Here is a 16904-nt window from a genome sequence, read left to right as displayed (position 1 = left end):
ATTGGGGGTAACCACGCATTTTTCAGAGATAATTAAGCAATAATATCTCTAAAAAACGTCAAAATATAAAGCAATGTATGGGATTTTTTCCTAAATTGAAGCTTAATTATCTCTGAAAAATGCATGGTTACCCCCAATTTTCTTTTCAGATACCAAAAGCATTTGGTAAGCTCTGCTTTATCCGTATAGTTTTAAACCGCGCAAAAATATTCCTGTATTGGTAGGCACCACCCATAGGAAACCCGAGTATCTCGCGATGCGCAGAACGTATGCGCAGTAACAATAGTAGGCACCGTCCTTAAGCTCCCTTATATTATGTTTAACACTCTCAGGGCGTGCGTTTCTCAAAACTCGGAAGACTTTTCGGGCCCGAAAAGCTCCCCGTAAAGCTCCCGAAAACGATTTCCAGATGGTGTTTCTCAAAGCATGCGAACATTTCGGACCCGAGAAAAGTCGTGTCATTTCTTCCCCCCCCCCCCCCCCCCATGATAATTCTCGGGTGCTAGAGAGCTCCCAAAATGCATTTTCGGGAATTCCTTTTTCAGTTAAATGGTTGTATCGCGTTGCTGTTGTCAAGCAGGAGGTTATACAAAACGAGAGTTTGAGTTAATTGACAGATGCTGGACTAGACTTAAGCTAAAAAAGTCTAAAAACCAACAGAAAATCTCTGAAAAACTCACAGATATGCATGCGTTAATGCGCGCAAGAACTTCGTGTAGATGAACATAAAGATTTTGTTGACTCCAGTAAATTTACGAAAGTAACTCTTGCAAATCGGTTATTTTCAGTTGAACTTTAAAGAATGACGACCGACAAAGCAAAAGAAATGAAAGTCGTTCTTTTTGAGAGATTATGGACCAAATGAAGACTGTAATTTCATGACCCTTGATTTCGTTCTTTAAGAATTATTAAAGCTAAACTTAAGCTTAAGTTTATTTTCTTATAAAATAGAAAGCTTTCGAAGGATTATAAGTCTTCATACAGTGGAAAACGTTGGCCTAAGTTTTGTGTTGACTTAGAACATCTCGATCGCGTCAATCACGGACTGCAACCAAAGGTCTCATTGCCACATTCAAACTCCCCGTTTGTGCATAGTAAGTAAGCGCTAGCTTAAGACTCACGTGACATTTTTTACGTTTTTCATCACAGGCTACTGACAGGCTTAGGTATCTCTTAATTTATAATTTCATGTTCAGGTAATGTAGAAAAAGGTATTTGACAAACAGGTTGTACGGCAACTTCGTAATAGAAATCAAAAACAACAACATTAAAAAAAAAAAAAAAGATATGACAACCACCTGGAAAACTTTCATCGGACAATGCTAAGCTGCAAATGTGATAAGCCAGTTTCTTGCAGTACTACTTATTTCTTATCAGCCTCCACTACGAAATTTTGCGTTCATAGTAATGCGGTGTCCGAGGAAGTTAAAAGTTGTTCGAAACCAAAACATCGATGTTTTGGTTTCAAGCAACCACTCGTTGCGAGCAACGTCAGTTTCAGTTCATTCAAACGAGTAGCCAATAGTATCATGGAAACTTTAAAAGTGATGACGGCTTAAAAGATATATGGAAACACTGACAAGGGTGATTTTATAAGGTCAAAATTAAAATAGAAACCAAACAGTCTTCATGTTATGAACGAGTTAACTCAGTGATACAATCTGCCTTGAAATCCGTTTTTAACAATAGCATTTACATGTAAATTCGTTTTACAAGTACAGTTACAGTTTTCAGCTAGAAAAATTAAAAGTTGTAATAATAAAGCCGTGTTCTATAATAAGCTGTCCAGCTCTAGTCGCATTATCGTAGCCGTTATTAAATACGAAAAGATTCCCGAAAATATCGGGAGACAATTCGGGACACTTTCGGGCCGGTTCTGAGAAATACTTTTCGGGACCTGAAAAGAACACCCGAAAAGCGCCCTGAAATGTGTTCGGGCCCGAAAAGTTCCCGGGCCTTTTGAGAAAAGCACGCCAGGAGAGGAATGAACATTTATTGTGCAAATAAAATTGCGTAGAAGATTAACATCATTCTTAGTGCACTTTAAATTAGGGGTATAAACGTGCAGATATAGAGCAACAATTTCACGACTCAAGATAGCAAAACAGTCCAAGGTTAAAACTTGTAAATTCTTCACAAACTCATTAATAATTCATAAGCCCATTGACCTATCAAATGGACGATAAAACATCACGTGCAGTGGTTTTAAAACCCGATAAAATCTCCTCCTTATTGGTATACGGTGTTTAATTTTTTTCTCGTATGCCAATTTCCAACGTTCACAAGAACATTATTGTTATGAACTCTCTTGACACACGCTTTTCCAGGAATGTTTATGAAGCCGTTAACAGAACTCGCAGCACATGTGTTATCGGGTCTTAAACCACGTGGCTGCGTCTCGTGATAAAAAACACTGCTGCTCGTTTTTTAAACGATGCTTAACGAACACCATTTTTTGCGGCGATTATTGCACGGTAATTTTAGTCAAATGAAATGAAAGAGTACAGTGCAGACACGCAAATATCGCAGGTGATAAGCCCACGTCTTTGAAGAGGGTTATTTTCATAATGCTGTGGTATCGTGGTTTAGAGATACGGCTTATATTACTTCTGTTTTTGTAAGTACAGGTTCTATTTTTGTATGGTGGGCCCCCCAACTATATACACCACTGGGTGTGAAGCGGATGAGTGTGCACGTTAAAATTATACCAAGTGGAAATTTCCGACCAAAAAGATTCAGCTATTGGACACGTGAAGACCTTTAGCTCGACATTGGTGTGGTAAGGACAATGAGGTTTATGTTTGTACACTTAACAATTATTCCATAATGATGTAACTCCAAGTTTTTGGGACATTGACAGAATCCAGTGTCAAAGGTATATGTGAACTATCAACCAGTCAGTTTGTCCAATAACGTCCCAGAAAAATCTTTACAATTCAATCGCGGAACTGAGTGTCAGACCAAGGTGTTTTGCCGTTCTTGAAATGACTGAGTGAGTTTGCATACTCTTCCACTGTTAACAATCCTTTGCAGCTGTCCGCCTTTCACAACAACAAAAATATATACAGAGTGTAAAGAAAGTCTTTGACCAAATTTATATTGTTGTCACAGTTCTTTGAACTAATTCCTTGACAATTCTCTTCTTAACACTGCTTTCAGTTCCTTTACGCCTTCTTGACTGACGTCATTCTCGGGCATGCTGGATTGATCTCTTCAAAGCCGATATCGTAGGCGGATCTTTACCTTTACAGGCCTCCGTCTTTAAAGTCGCCCGGACATTTTCGATTGGGTTTAAGTCGTTTTTTGGCCACTCTTATTTGTTAACGAAGTTTGGCGTACTCTCTACGCGCTGTCATTCTTGTAATAGCTTAGATATGTGTGTACGCCCGAGCACTGTCTTCCTGGAAAGTGGAGGCATAGCGATTCTGTACCATCTAAGTTTAGTTTCCGAGCGTCTACGTTACGTTGCAGTGATGTCTTGAAGCCTTTCTGAAGTATATGGTTTACGTAGTAGCCAGCTATCACTGTTTTACCGGTTGGTATAAAGTGCAGGTAGAAGCTGTTCTCTAGTTTTGGGGCATCTTGCACCCGTATTTCCTGGGAGCAGCAAACCACATTATTAAAAATAAAATTGGACCTCATAAGGGAGAAGGAATTTTCCGAGTACTTTTTGGTCAGATGGTAAATTGCAGTCTCTTTTTCTTTTGTTAACAGCTTCCCTCTTGCTTGGCACATTCGTTTCCAATTCCTTGTTTCTGAAGAATTTGTGTATTGTTGTTTGTTTTTTATTACATGGTTACCAATTTTTAAGCTAATTACATTGGATCGCAAGTAGGGAAAGCTAATCGAAGCGGACAAATATTCAATACATTGAAGCGACATAAACACACTAGGAGAAATAAAGCAGTGCGATGTAATGTGTATATGATAAACACTAGCAGATTTGAGTAATGAAGTATCTATAAATTATGAATATTCGGAAATAGTTTGGACATCAGGGTAGGCGTGTCAACATAGGTGTCTCCAACTAACACCTAAGTAGAACTTCAAGCAGTTTTATCCTGAAAATTATGTTTTGGTAGTTTCCTAATATCAGGTGGAACACTGTTTGATATTTTAGCTCTAATTCAAGAGAAAGAATTTTTTAAATAACTTGTTCTGGATTGTTTGATACAAAGATTGCTATTAGATGCAAGAAACTCTGAACAGGTGAATAGAGTGAAGATGTTGGAGGGAATAAGGTTATTAGATATAAAAGAAACCGAACATGGAGGGCCCAAGACAGAACCCTGAGGAACACCACAAAGAGTTTGTTCAGGTTTAGATATTTTTGACCCAACTTGAGTCGTTTGGATTTGTCCAGATAGATAAGAGGAAAACCACTTATTACTGATCCCCATAATTCCATAATTTTCCAATGTATCAGTGCAATAAAATTGAATGATCAACACTGTTAAACAGCCTTACAGCTTTAAAGGGTGCAGCACCATTTTAATCTAAAGGCTTTCTGCTAAATAGCAAATAAATGAACTCGAGAGGAATTGGACTCGCTGGCTCGATATATTTAACAATTATTCCATGAGCGCGCGTTGGATATGAGGTGGTAAATAGCCCACGAGGCGCGAAGCGCCGAGTTGGCTATAACCAATCTCATATCCAACAAGCGCGAATGGAATAATTGTTTTATTAAATTCTCCGCGTTTGGGTATTGCTTTGAAAGTTTACTTAATTTTATTTTAAGTAAAAATTTCTTTCAAATTAAAACGACCGGATGTTGAGGCAACTTCCGACCAAAGCGCGCGAAACTTAATGATCACATGACACGCGCAGCTCCTGGCAAACGGAGTTAAATGAAAAATCGAAAGCGAAGAAGATCAAACACAGTCGGACATCTCAAATTCAAGAAACGTTTAAGTGCACGAATTACCACCGTTCTGAGACAAGCATTCTAGTGCTTTTGAAGTTCCAGCTCATCGAGAAGCGTAATAGTTGTGCTCATTTGAGCAAATGTTTTGCTGTGTGGTGCCGAGCGAAGGAAGGGATCAAGGACGGCTTTTTTTTACGCTGAACTGAATTACTCGCAGACGTTTTAAAACACTTAAGGCAAGTCCAAGTGTACGAGGTACAACCTCACTGAGACAAGCATTCAGTGCAAGTTTTTAAACTTCAAGCTTATCGAGCTGTGCACGTTTGTGCAAATGTTTTGCTGAGTGGTGCCGAGCGAAAGAAACGAACATTATGGCCGCCGCTCGTACGGATTTCATAGACGAACAATTGTAACTGGAGTCCTCGTAAATACGTAGAAACATAAGGTAAGCTCTTCTTGAGAAATTTCTTCGATCGGTTTTAACCCCTTACCGCCAGGATTTGCAAGCCATCCTGAAATTTTTGAAGGTAACCGGTTGTTATTGTTGTTGTTGTTAAGTTTATGTGATCTAAATCGTAAAATCGTGCAATTTTTCTGATATTAAAGGAAACTTCAGAGATACGTACCATTAAATGGTGTCATACCGAACTTTGTGGCTTTTATTGTTGTTATATTGAGATTGCATTGTTTGGTATTTCTTCCTTTTCTTTTTTTTTTTTTCTACGTATTTCCGAAGAAACTTTCGCTTCCCGCCGAAAAAAAATTAGCTTAGCGACACCTGGGGCATTCGTTTCCCATATAAGGTCAAACTATGGTATATGAGCTGATAACCGGGATTTAGTGAACCAATCGGAACGCTAGAAATGCAATATCCGAGGCTGAGAATTTAATAAATACATATATATAGTTGATGTGGGTTATTTTTATCCCAACGGGGGAGTACAGGCTGGTGCTTTAAACAAAATCTACAGAACCAAAGTAACATGAATAATTCAGCGATCTAATAAATCATAACCTGCCTTTTACGGAAATGTAGAATTTGCTAAGACTGATCAAAATGAAAAAAGGAAATACGTTTTTGTGAATCGTTGAGGATTTATTCGGATAATCAGTTGATCTGTCAAGAGTCCGAATAATAACTTTTCTTTTTGTCATGTAAATTTTTCCTAAACTATAGTACGTGACCCCTGCTCCCACCAAAAGAAGAAACGAACGAGTACGTTTTACTGCTTAGAACCGCACACCGGTGACAGTGGAAGTGAACTCAACTGAGTTTATATTGTAAGTTACCGTAATATTCAACTAACATCTGACAAAACCAACATTCTGCACTTGCTTGTGTGGGTAATCTTGCAATATCGAAAATTTCCGATTACGATGATAAACGACTCAAACGTCTGAGTAAAATTCAGTAACTGCTGATTGTTATTAGTTTATATAAATGAAAACAGCAATTTATCGAAAAGCGTTTCGGTTTCGTTTCACGGTTTTCGGGGTAAAAATGTATGGTTAAACCTCAGTAAGTATACGCTCGAATTTGCACGCCTAATTTTGACAGGAAATATGTCTTTCAAAAGTTTATTCAGTTTGCATGGCCTGAGATTATTTTTCTTTAAACATATGGAGCAGATTCAGGTGTGTCAGCCGTAAACAAATTTTTGAAATTTCATACAAACCCTTTTAAGTCAAAATATGCAAATTCCTGGTGAAATTCAAGGTGTCTATTTCGAGCGGTGCATGGTATAGTGATTCAATCGACCAAATCCCATACATTTACTGTAAGTTTAGCTGTGTTTGTTCCCCAGCCAAGGTGGCATCAGTAACCGTGAATTAGTCAAATAAAACTGGTAAAAACAGAAGTGGCTTTTCGCCGCGAGAAGAATTTTTTCGCGGCTTTTTACGACATTTATTTACCTTTGTTTTCAGCCTTTATTTCTTATTATATTCACAACAGGTTCAAATTTCTCTAAAAGTTTATATTAACTTGCCATATGACCGGTCTCAGTGCGAATTTATCTCCTTAACACGCAAGCCTTCCCTGGGGCCACTGGACTGTTTATTTTTTGGAACGAACTGACGTATTATTGAAAATAATTGAAAAAGCCTTCGATGTATTTGAAAAAAAACCCAATGGGCATTTTCATTTTGAGTTTTAAATGAGCTAAAGCCATTTGTAAGAATGTTCAGCGAAATAAATGAGGAGCTAAAAATTCATTCATTTGTGAATGATTATGATTTGCTTTTAGTGAAGAAAAACTCAAATTAAGCGCGGAAACTGTTTATGCATAAGACCAAAATAATCATGGAAAGGTCGAGAATACGTTTTAACAGATCAGTTCTTTTGGTCCTGAAACATTAACAATAACTAACGTTGCTAAATTATATATTTTCACGCGTAGAAATATCGAGGTTAAATTCACCGCGCTTTTATTTTTTCGCGTCGGTAATGTATTTTCTATTTGCGTTTGCAGCTGAACTTACAATCTCTACCTAAACAAAGGGAAAAAAAAATCATACACGGATTAATAGGACATTTCGAAAATTAAAATGGATGTTGTCAATTCAATTTCAAACTGAAATGACAGAAAAGAAATATGATTGGCTTAGAGTAACTCAATTTAGGCAGATTCGCCAATCATTAAGAAAGGCTTATTAAAAATTCCCAAGTGACTCTTTCCGTGATCATCTCTTCATTGAAAGAAGTCTATGGGAAGGATATTCTTCATTTTTTGTCACTTCTGAGAACGTGGATTACAAACAAACGACAGAAATTTAGTGTTTAAGCAAAATCTACTTCAATCAATGGTCCAGGTGAGTTTTAAATTGCTGGCCTATCTTTCTCGGATTTAGATTGCTCTTTAAATCCACAATAATTAAAAAGAATATATATCATTTCCCTAAGGTGCGACTTGAAATGTTTTCAATAAGTTTTTTTAATGTTCCCCTTTTTCCACGCTGTGGGGTTTCTTGTAGATACTCTTGTATCTTTTTGTGTTAAATGCGTGTGAAATAATTTAAGGTGTGCCAGCGCTACTCGCAAAACGTGTAAAAATACGAGGAAGAATGTTCATTTGAATTTATCACATTGTTAGTTCGATATTTCAAATACACCACAATTGGTTTACTATGTATCACCCGAAACAAATTCAAATCAAGGCAATATTCTGTGGCTTACTCTTTATTTCTCTTGCGTCCGAGTCAAATGCGAATAATCGTGTAAGACAGTTATTTCAAATAAGAAACCGAACAATAAATTCAAAAGAAAAAATAGACTCTTAAACAGCCGTAGGCACTGCAGAGAAAAGTAAATATGTGTTTGAAAGGCGCTGTCATGCCTCGAAAAGGGGTTCCTGTCTGTTTATAGAGCATACGGGTCATCTTGGCCAATATCGTAAACTGTGCTTTCATGTCTAAAAAAATGTTTAAAAAAATTATTTCGCTGGTAAAAATATAAAAACATAAAAATATTTTAAAAACCACTTAATATCGCCCTGAAGCTGACAGGATAGTTTAAAACGTTAGGTATTCTCTTTTAAAACTATTTGATTAGTTTTCATATTAATATTAATCATGCACGTTTAATCAATGTCTTAATGCCTTATTGTAAAGAAGGCTATTTCTTGTTTATTGATTTCCTTCAGTCAAACAAGACAAAAGAGGCTTTTAGTAGTGACAGCTGGAGCAAAACAAACATTTCCCAACCGTAAGAATAATCTTTTGTCGTTATTGCGAGAGGAGAATTTAGATGGTGTACGAAAAAACCTAAGGGTGGAAACAAGCACAACTGTCTCATCATGCTGAACACAACGCAAAACTCTTCCAACAGAATAACGAATGAGCCAAACTCAAGCATTGATTTCAAGTACGAACCTTTCGACCGAGCTGTTCCAGAACTCGTTCCATTTTCAGTAGCAATCATATTAGCGAACAGTTTCGTGTTTATTCTCTTCATAAAAAAGACCTCGCTGAGAACTCCAGCAAACTACCTTCTTCTCAGCTTAGCAGGGTGCGATTTTTTCACTGGGTGTATAAATATCCCGCTTGCTTTACTGGCGTTCACCCAAGCAGTTCCATACTCCAAGCTTCCCGATTTGTTTTACTTAGTGGCTGTATTACACAACTTTACCGCTGTGTCTACCGGATACCACATCTTGGTAATTACATTAGAGAGGTACCTAGCATTCATTTGGGATGTTGTAGCTTCCAAGAATACTATCCTTAAAGTGTTGTGTACGGTGTGGAGTGCCTCTACAATAATTGCTATGGTGCCTTTCTTCTGGAAGACCGAAAAACAGAATCCGAAAGCTTTAAATCTTCAAATATCCCATGCTATATTCTGCCTTGTAGCTGTTTTTGTCCTTCCATACACATTCATTATTTATGCTTACGCCGTTATGTACAAGGCCATTAAGAACGCACGACAGCAAAGGGAGCTGGGTCAAAATCATGGAAATAAGCTGCTGAAGGAGAACGAACGAAGATGCATGGTGATATTTATTATAATGGGAGCGTTGTATCTGGTTTGCTGGTTACCATGGTTTACCTTGGCCTTGATTTTTGCACTGTACCCGTCCGTAAGAAGTGACGAGCTTACCGTTCTCTCACAAGTGTTCGCCGTTGTTCGGTACTCTACCTCAGTCATCAATCCCATGTTGTACACTTTCTTTAAGAAAGACTTCTTCATAGCGTTCAAGGAAATAATTCTCAGAAGAGGACACCAGGAGCAATCTTTGTCCGCTCTGGAAACTGTACAGAACAGCAACTACGATGATTTGTAGATTCATGCGCAAGACAGCTACCTCAGTTGCAAAACAGTCAACGCTCAATACGTGAATTTTCATTTCTCTTATTTATCAGTAAATTTTACCATGTGGTTCGCGTTAACTTCTCAACTATGTTAGAAGTGCGAAGCGTCGAACTAAGGTTAAATGAAATTGCAAGTTAAAAATTACAAGTTAATAGCAATACTAACTAGCAGCTAATGTAAAGAACTACAAAGCTAAAACTGTTACTAAGAATCAGATAACGGGAGGTCAATTTGTACATTACCTTAAACATTGAAATAGAAGTGAAATAATACAACAGTTACCGATCGACGTGAAATTTACACCAGTTATTGGTTTTGGATTAAAAAATGGAAGGCTTGAGATATCTTAGTAAAATGGATATCGGGAGTACCATCAGGGCGATAAACAAGAAGTCTCGAAATCAGTAAGTCGTGAATTTTGTGCCTTTCAGTTTTGAATTAGAAAAACTAACCTAAAAATCTTGAAGTATGGAGTATAGCAAATGAAATATACAAAAATGAAAAAAATTCTATGTGTTTGATTTTGACTAAATCACAGAAGCGTTTCATACCGTAATGCTTTTATGGTAAACGTAATTACAAAAAAAAAAAAATAAATAAATAAATAAATAACTCTCTCAAAAGATTACTTGAAAATATTGCCAAAATGTGCTCTGATGTTGTTGTTCGCTACGAAGGTCTTGTTGATTTTCCTCGTTGCGAGATTGAGAACGAGATTAATTTCTGACACTGCTTGCCTATAAGAATTTTCTTGCAGTTTTCAAATTTGTACGTTTTTGTAAAAAATCTCGGTGATCGGCTCGATAGATTTTGTGAAGATCTTCATCGCGCATTCTTGATTATGTGAACAATGTTATCTTAAAGCCTTATTATAATATATTTTACAGAACACTTTTGAAGTAAACGATGAAGAGGACTTCTAAAACGACGGTTAAGTTTGCACTACAAATTGGACGTTGGCGTGGTCTGGTAATACATTTAAATCAGTGCGGACGAAATTCTTGCGTGATGTTTACATTGTAGATAACCAGCAGAAGAACAACATGGTACTATGCAATAAAATATACCAGACACGGCGGAATATCGTAAATACTGATTTCAATACAGCTGTTTCAACAAAAGTTGTTCAAGCGAATAGCGTAAAAGGACAATGCCGAAAGGTGGTCTGGGAAATACCCATTAAATGGCGGGAAATATTGATTCTGAGCTTTTATTGAAATTTATTGGGTATTTCCCAGACCACCTTTCGGCATTGTCGCGTACGCTATCAATTTTTTGGACATGTTTGTGAAAACAGCTGTATACACCACCCTCGGGGAAATGGCAAGAAATCAGTAAAAGGCGTGGTGGAAAGGTCAATTTATTTGAATACAAACACGCGCCGCTTGGAGGCTTGTGACAAGTGTTGCACATAAAAATACGGCTGTTTTTCTAAAAAAAGTTTCACTGACAATTGTCAGTGAAAATTCCATAACCTTTTAAATTCGCACAATTCCTCTCAAGGAAATCATGTACTAAAGTCTCCACTACAACAAGAACCATACAAAGTAAGTCGATGTTACAAAATACGGCAATCTCTGTAATGGCAAGTTGGACAATACGAGCCCTGGTATCCATGAAATGATAGGTAGGTTCGACCGTATTACCATAACCTGTCAATAGCAAGTTTGTAACGTAAACATTTTCGTCGCTTTATGCCGCCCTCTTCATCGTTATATTTAAAATCAACTTTAATGAAAACTTTGGAATAAAGTTGTTCACAACATCAAAAATTCGTGAAGAAGATCTTACAAAAGCTTTTGAGCCGTTTCTGGGATTTCTTTAAAAAAGGACTGACATAAGTTCAAAATTACAAGGAAATTCGTTCTCTCCATCGGAAACCGGAGAAAATTAGTAAAACTTTGGCGGCTTCAAACAAAGCAAATATTGACAAAATTTTCAAGTCACTTTAAAGGAGTGTTTATTTTACGGTTCATTCACTATTTTTAAATAGTTTATTACCACACAAACACTCAGTTCTGAAATGTTTTAAAGATTTGTTTGAAATAAAAAAAGTACAATTTTTTTTTGTTCTTGTCCATTTTATTTTTCAGAATTTGGTGGTGGCTTTTCTAGTTCAAATCTGAATCACGCGAAATTTACAATTAACAAACAACACCAGGATCGATTTTACCAAAATACATCGATCTTACCAAAATGTCAATCCAAACCCAATAACTGGTGTAAATTGCACATCGATCGGTATCGGAGAAGACTACCAAATAGCAGGTTGAAAAAGCGGGGTATGGTCCCTCAAAAACTACATCGAAACATCTTCAGCGTATATATATATTGTTACAAACACTTCATATAAACCACAGTAAGTGATCTATACTGAAGAAACCAAAGAGATCCTGGTGTTGTTGTTTCCAGGCTCGCTGTGGTTCACCAGTGGCCGAGCTGTTATTCTTCTGGATTGCAGCTTTACGGCTGTAACTGAACTTCTTTGCCACACCATATTGAATTGTGGAACCGAAGAATGTCTACATCCAAGTTTGTTCCACAGCAGCTCTTTACAAGCCCGACGAAAGTCCGGCTTGAAGAATGTGTACAGTAAGGGGTTTACTATACAGGTTAAGTATCGGAAGGGTACAAACCACTCCAGGAAGCTGTCGAGGTTTTTCACGTGAACTTGGATATTCACGAGCAACACCATCATGAACCATGGCAACCAGCAGAGTGCGAATACCGTGGCCATCACTGCGAATATGATGCAAACGCGGCGCCTCTGTATGTTAATGTGAACGGTGCCACTGTTTCGCCTAAGAAGTGAAGTTTCTTTCTGTCCACTTTTGCGGGAAATTGTTCTAAACATCACGACCAATGCGTGAATCATGAACACGTACGACAAGATGAAAACCACAACAAGGCAGAAAATACCATGGCCGAGAAACAGCTTCAGTTTAAAGTCTTGGTCGCTGACCTTTATCCAAGAAAACGGGATGAAAGCGATCACAGAGGAAACGAACCAGACAGCTGCTATCACTGCTATCGTGGTTTTCCGGGTGAGCAAACGATGCTTGAAAGGCCACACAATGGCAAAGTATTTCTCGCCAATAACGACAAGAATGTGATACACGCTTGCTATCGCTGTTAAGGCATGTAAAGCCAATACAAGATAACTCAAGTAAGTTTTTACTTCTTGAGAACGGATCTCCGGCGTGAGCATGGTAATTATGAACAAAGGAATGTTGAAAAATCCGGTTATAAAGTCGCACACAGCCAAACTAACAAGTGGGTAGTTTGATAAAGTTTGTAGATACCGCAGCTTAAAGAAAAGAATAACTACTAAGACATTCATTACCACGATGGCGACTGATAGGGGAACAAGCTTGGCGATTTCACTGTACTCTGGCTTTGCTTCAGGGAAGGTCTTGTTATCCGCCATAGTTCAACTCTTGTAGCAATGCCCTCGAGGCGAACTTAAGTAAGGAATTGGTCTGTTTTCAAAATATTTTTTCTCGCATCTTCGCAGTCGGTTACGCACACTGCACTTTATTGTCTACTCAAGGTGTGTTGCACGCTCATTAAAGTTCTTGAGACAGTTTTCAATGACAGTGGCACGTGCAATCACTAAGGTGACAACCGCAGGTCAGGCAATCATCTGTTGTATTAGGTTGTTTCCAAAGTGATTAGTAGACATTACCACGCGCTCAGTTTAACAAATGTATTCAAGTGCATCCAGCCACTTTTAAATAGCAGTAATTGACATTCTTGTACGCTAGATCACGATCTTTTAATGGACCATTAAACTTGGTCTTGTTCTTCAGGTCATTGTTGTATTTTGTTATTCAGAGATATCTCACAGATTTTCTCAGATATTAAACTTACAGGGCAGACTGATGTCGAGCTACTTTTATGCTTTTAATCCTGTTTGTTACACCGGTTAATTAAGGGGTTTGTTACACCGGTTAATTAAGGGACTGGTTATTTAACCTAACCGTCTTCAAAGGGTTGGAAGGGCCGAGACAGTGCACAATCCTTTGTCTTAAACGTTCACACTGCAGATGGATATCTTAACATTTAAGGCCCGTTTAACGGTTTCAGTCAACATTTGATGAACATTCGTTCATCAAAAGCTGAACGGATGTTGGACAAATGTTGGATGAACGGAGTCTTAACGGTTTCAACTCAATTCAATATTTTCAAGAACAAAGAAAACGTTCAATCGATGTTGAAAAAGGAAAAAGGATGAAAATGGGCTCTAGATGAAAATATGGTGCAAAGGAGTGTGGGTAGTTTAGGCCAGGTTACCAAGGCCTTTGGACACTTTTTACGCGTGGTAACAGGAAGATTCGAAATCAGCATTTTCTAAGCTTTAAAATGATACCAAGAACAGCTTGCCAGAGGGGGGGTGCAGCCAACTCTAAAAATAAGGCTATTTTTAGAATTGGCCACTACACTAAATCAAAAGTGCGTTTTGCCCGACAAATTTGTCATTTTGTTTTACCGTGGTAAGCAAGCCCGTAGCAAGGCTAAAATAACTAGGGGGGCCGAGCAAAATGGTTAAACAAAACTACTCTCCTCCCCTCCCCCCCCCCCCCCCCCTGGCCCGTCATCCCGAAAAACAGACAGATTAGGGAGTTTAGGATGCCACAAGAACATAAAAAAGCAGTAGATTTAGTAGCCAATCAATAACTTTGCACCTGCGTCACACTTTTTGGTACATTTCTTTGCCTTTTTGTTTTTTACGCGGACTACCAAGTGAAATTTCCTAATTTCACGTTTGAAGGAGGACGTAAACAAACGAGGACAAATTTTTCTTTCTCTTTTTAAATTTGGAGTCGGGCAGTGAGAATCCGACTGCAGGAAAATTTTGCTCTTGAGAGGTCATATTTGTGTGGCTTTCGACAACGCGCGAATACTTAATTGTTATAAACTAAGGGCATTTATATTGCTATCAATGAGCAGATGTCTTAAAAAACAAGTAGTTTATTTCAACAGCTTTCACGGTTTGAGATTGGTTGATTTGGATCCATTTTGGTTCTTATTTCCGATTCACAAGGTAGGAGTGCCTTCGTTGCCGTTGTATATAAAAACAAACTGTTAGCTAAAGAAACTGAAAGGTAGTAAACAAATTATTGAAGGTTGTGAAAAGGCACTTGCAGCATCAGAGTTCAAGACTAATCAGTGCACATTAATCTGCTTTAATTATCATTTTTTGGCACATTGTTTTTTAACTTCCAAAAATTCTGGGGGGGCTCAAGCCCCCCCTGCCCCTCCCCCTTCTACGGGCCTGGTAAGTGATCCTTTTCCCGTGAGAAATTTGGTGTGGTGCATGTCACCGTACTTTCCCGAGATAAACTTACCATGGAGAATATGATATGTGAAAAAGAATAACATTTAACGTGGTGAATAAATAGGGTTTTTCGATACCCAAGGCAAGAAAGCCAATCACGATATTTCATTTGAAACCAACACGAAGCCGCAAAAAAAATGTTAATTTAAACAAGTCTCTTTTGCTTCGCGCTATTGTTGATATATCAGATCTCACGTTAAGATGGAAGTTACAGGGAAGAGAAGAAGAATTTCTTCAGCTTCCTCAATTCATGTTACTTGTCACTCCACCTCTCCCCCCCGCCACGCCACCACCACAACTTGGAAAATGTTCCGCCGTCCTTGATAACATTAAATCTTGCCATATCGCCAGCGATTTTTTCCCCTACAGCTATTGTAGCTCGAATGAAGCCGTAAGAGCGACTTATTTACCATAATAAACAATTCACGTGTAACCGCATGTTACAACGATAAAATTTACCGCGGCTTTACTTAGCGTGGGAAATGACTTTTAAAATGGTCAATCATCGCGTACTTCTTTTTTGATGCAATTTGAATCAGCAGAAATCAAATATCTGCAGAAAAATAATCAAAGTCAACCTCCGGGTAAAATGCAGCATCGCAGATGCTGTGTTCCTCCCCTCCCAACATACTGTAAAGACCGACTGAAAATACTATTACATTTTGCGTTACTTTCTGGTATTACATTTTGCGTCAAAAGTTATTACATTTTGCGTTAACAAAGTTATTACATTTTGCGTCAAAAGTTATTACATTTTGCGTTACTATTACATTTTGCGTCAAAAGGTATTACATTTTGCGTTACTATTACATTTTGTGTCAGTTATTACATTTTGTAGCGTAACAGACCACTCCACTCTCTCAAAGTCCACAAACAGGAGAAATTTGGGGTGTAGCCTATAATGTTTCGCCAGTGAAAAGGCAGTTTTGACTATTCACCCGAATTTGAGACCAGAAAAGAATGAAGTTATTGCTCAATTTTTGACTGTTTTTCCGAATTTGAGAACAAAGAAGAATGAACTTATTTCCCGATAGGAGTGAACATATTGCTCGATTTTAAAGATTTTCACGAATTTGACACCATTAAAGAATCGGCCTTGTTGCTCGATTTTTGGCTATTTTCTCGAATTTGAGACAAGAAAAATGAACTTATTTATCGTTTTTATTTGCTATTTTCACGAATTTGACACAGAAAGGAATAAACTCAGTGCTCGATTTTTGGCTATTCTCACGAATTTCTGTCGAGAAAGGAATGAACTCCTTGTTCGATTTTTGGCTGTTTTCACTAATTTAAGAGCAGACGGGACTGAGCACATTTCCCGATTTTTTTGCCATTTTCACGAATTTGAGACCCGAAAGGAATTAAATTATTGCTCTATTTTTGCCTTTAGAACATAGAGGGAAAAATTACATAATGCTGATTGGTCGAAACAGAGGGCATTTTTTCTTATTTTTTCCTTTCATTAAGGTTCTTAACTGACTCTCAGCCTGGGTACTGTCCTTAATAGGCTTATATTTAACAATTAGATTATGAGCTCGAGATTTCTATCGCGTGATAGCTGATGAGGGCGCAGCCCGAATCAGCTATCATGCATAGAAATCGAGAGCGAATAATCTAATTGTTTTAGTATAAATCTACTAGTAGTTCAAAACAAAACAAGTAAATTATCTATATCCTCATCGCAGACATTCGAAAACGCGAAGAAGCGGCCGCCATTTTGTTGAAAACCGCTACTCACTATCTATCACAGAATAGATAGCGAGTAGCGTAGCCAATCAGAGAACGGCATTCGTGATAGAACACTAGTAGATTTATACTAGTGGTAATCAAAGATTAAAGAGTGCGTTCGACAGCCCTAAGTTGTGCGATTGTACGGCCTGCTGCGTGACTTT

General features: G+C 37.9%; 2 protein-coding genes across 3 annotated transcripts; one reads left to right on the top strand and one right to left on the bottom strand.

The window, feature by feature from the left end:
- The first annotated feature begins 7555 nt into the window (after positions 1 to 7555).
- On the top strand, positions 7556 to 10848 carry LOC146454692 (5-hydroxytryptamine receptor 1D-like). 2 transcript variants are annotated; one of them, XM_085095069.1, is made up of 2 exons: positions 7556 to 7678; positions 8509 to 10848. In XM_085095069.1, the coding sequence occupies exon 2, from the start codon at positions 8662 to 8664 to the stop codon at positions 9643 to 9645; it is 984 nt and encodes a 327-aa protein (XP_084951195.1). In that variant the 5' UTR covers positions 7556 to 7678; positions 8509 to 8661; the 3' UTR covers positions 9646 to 10848. The 2 variants fall into 2 exon arrangements, with proteins under 2 accessions (XP_084951195.1, XP_084951196.1); XM_085095070.1 differs by having other exon boundaries at positions 7667 to 7682.
- Positions 10849 to 10918: 70 nt separating this feature from the next.
- On the bottom strand, positions 10919 to 13516 carry LOC146454691 (beta-2 adrenergic receptor-like). The gene has a single exon (XM_085095066.1). The coding sequence runs from the start codon at positions 13099 to 13101 to the stop codon at positions 12043 to 12045; it is 1059 nt and encodes a 352-aa protein (XP_084951192.1). The 5' UTR covers positions 13102 to 13516; the 3' UTR covers positions 10919 to 12042.
- Positions 13517 to 16904: the final 3388 nt, after the last annotated feature.

The sequence above is a fragment of the Pavona decussata genome, unplaced genomic scaffold, assembly GCF_977016875.1.
Source record: "Pavona decussata unplaced genomic scaffold, jaPavDecu1.1 SCAFFOLD_300, whole genome shotgun sequence".
In the NCBI taxonomy this organism is placed as follows: domain Eukaryota; kingdom Metazoa; phylum Cnidaria; class Anthozoa; order Scleractinia; family Agariciidae; genus Pavona; species Pavona decussata.
Note: the sequence above shows the minus strand (reverse complement) of the source record. Positions and strands in the feature narration are given on the sequence as shown.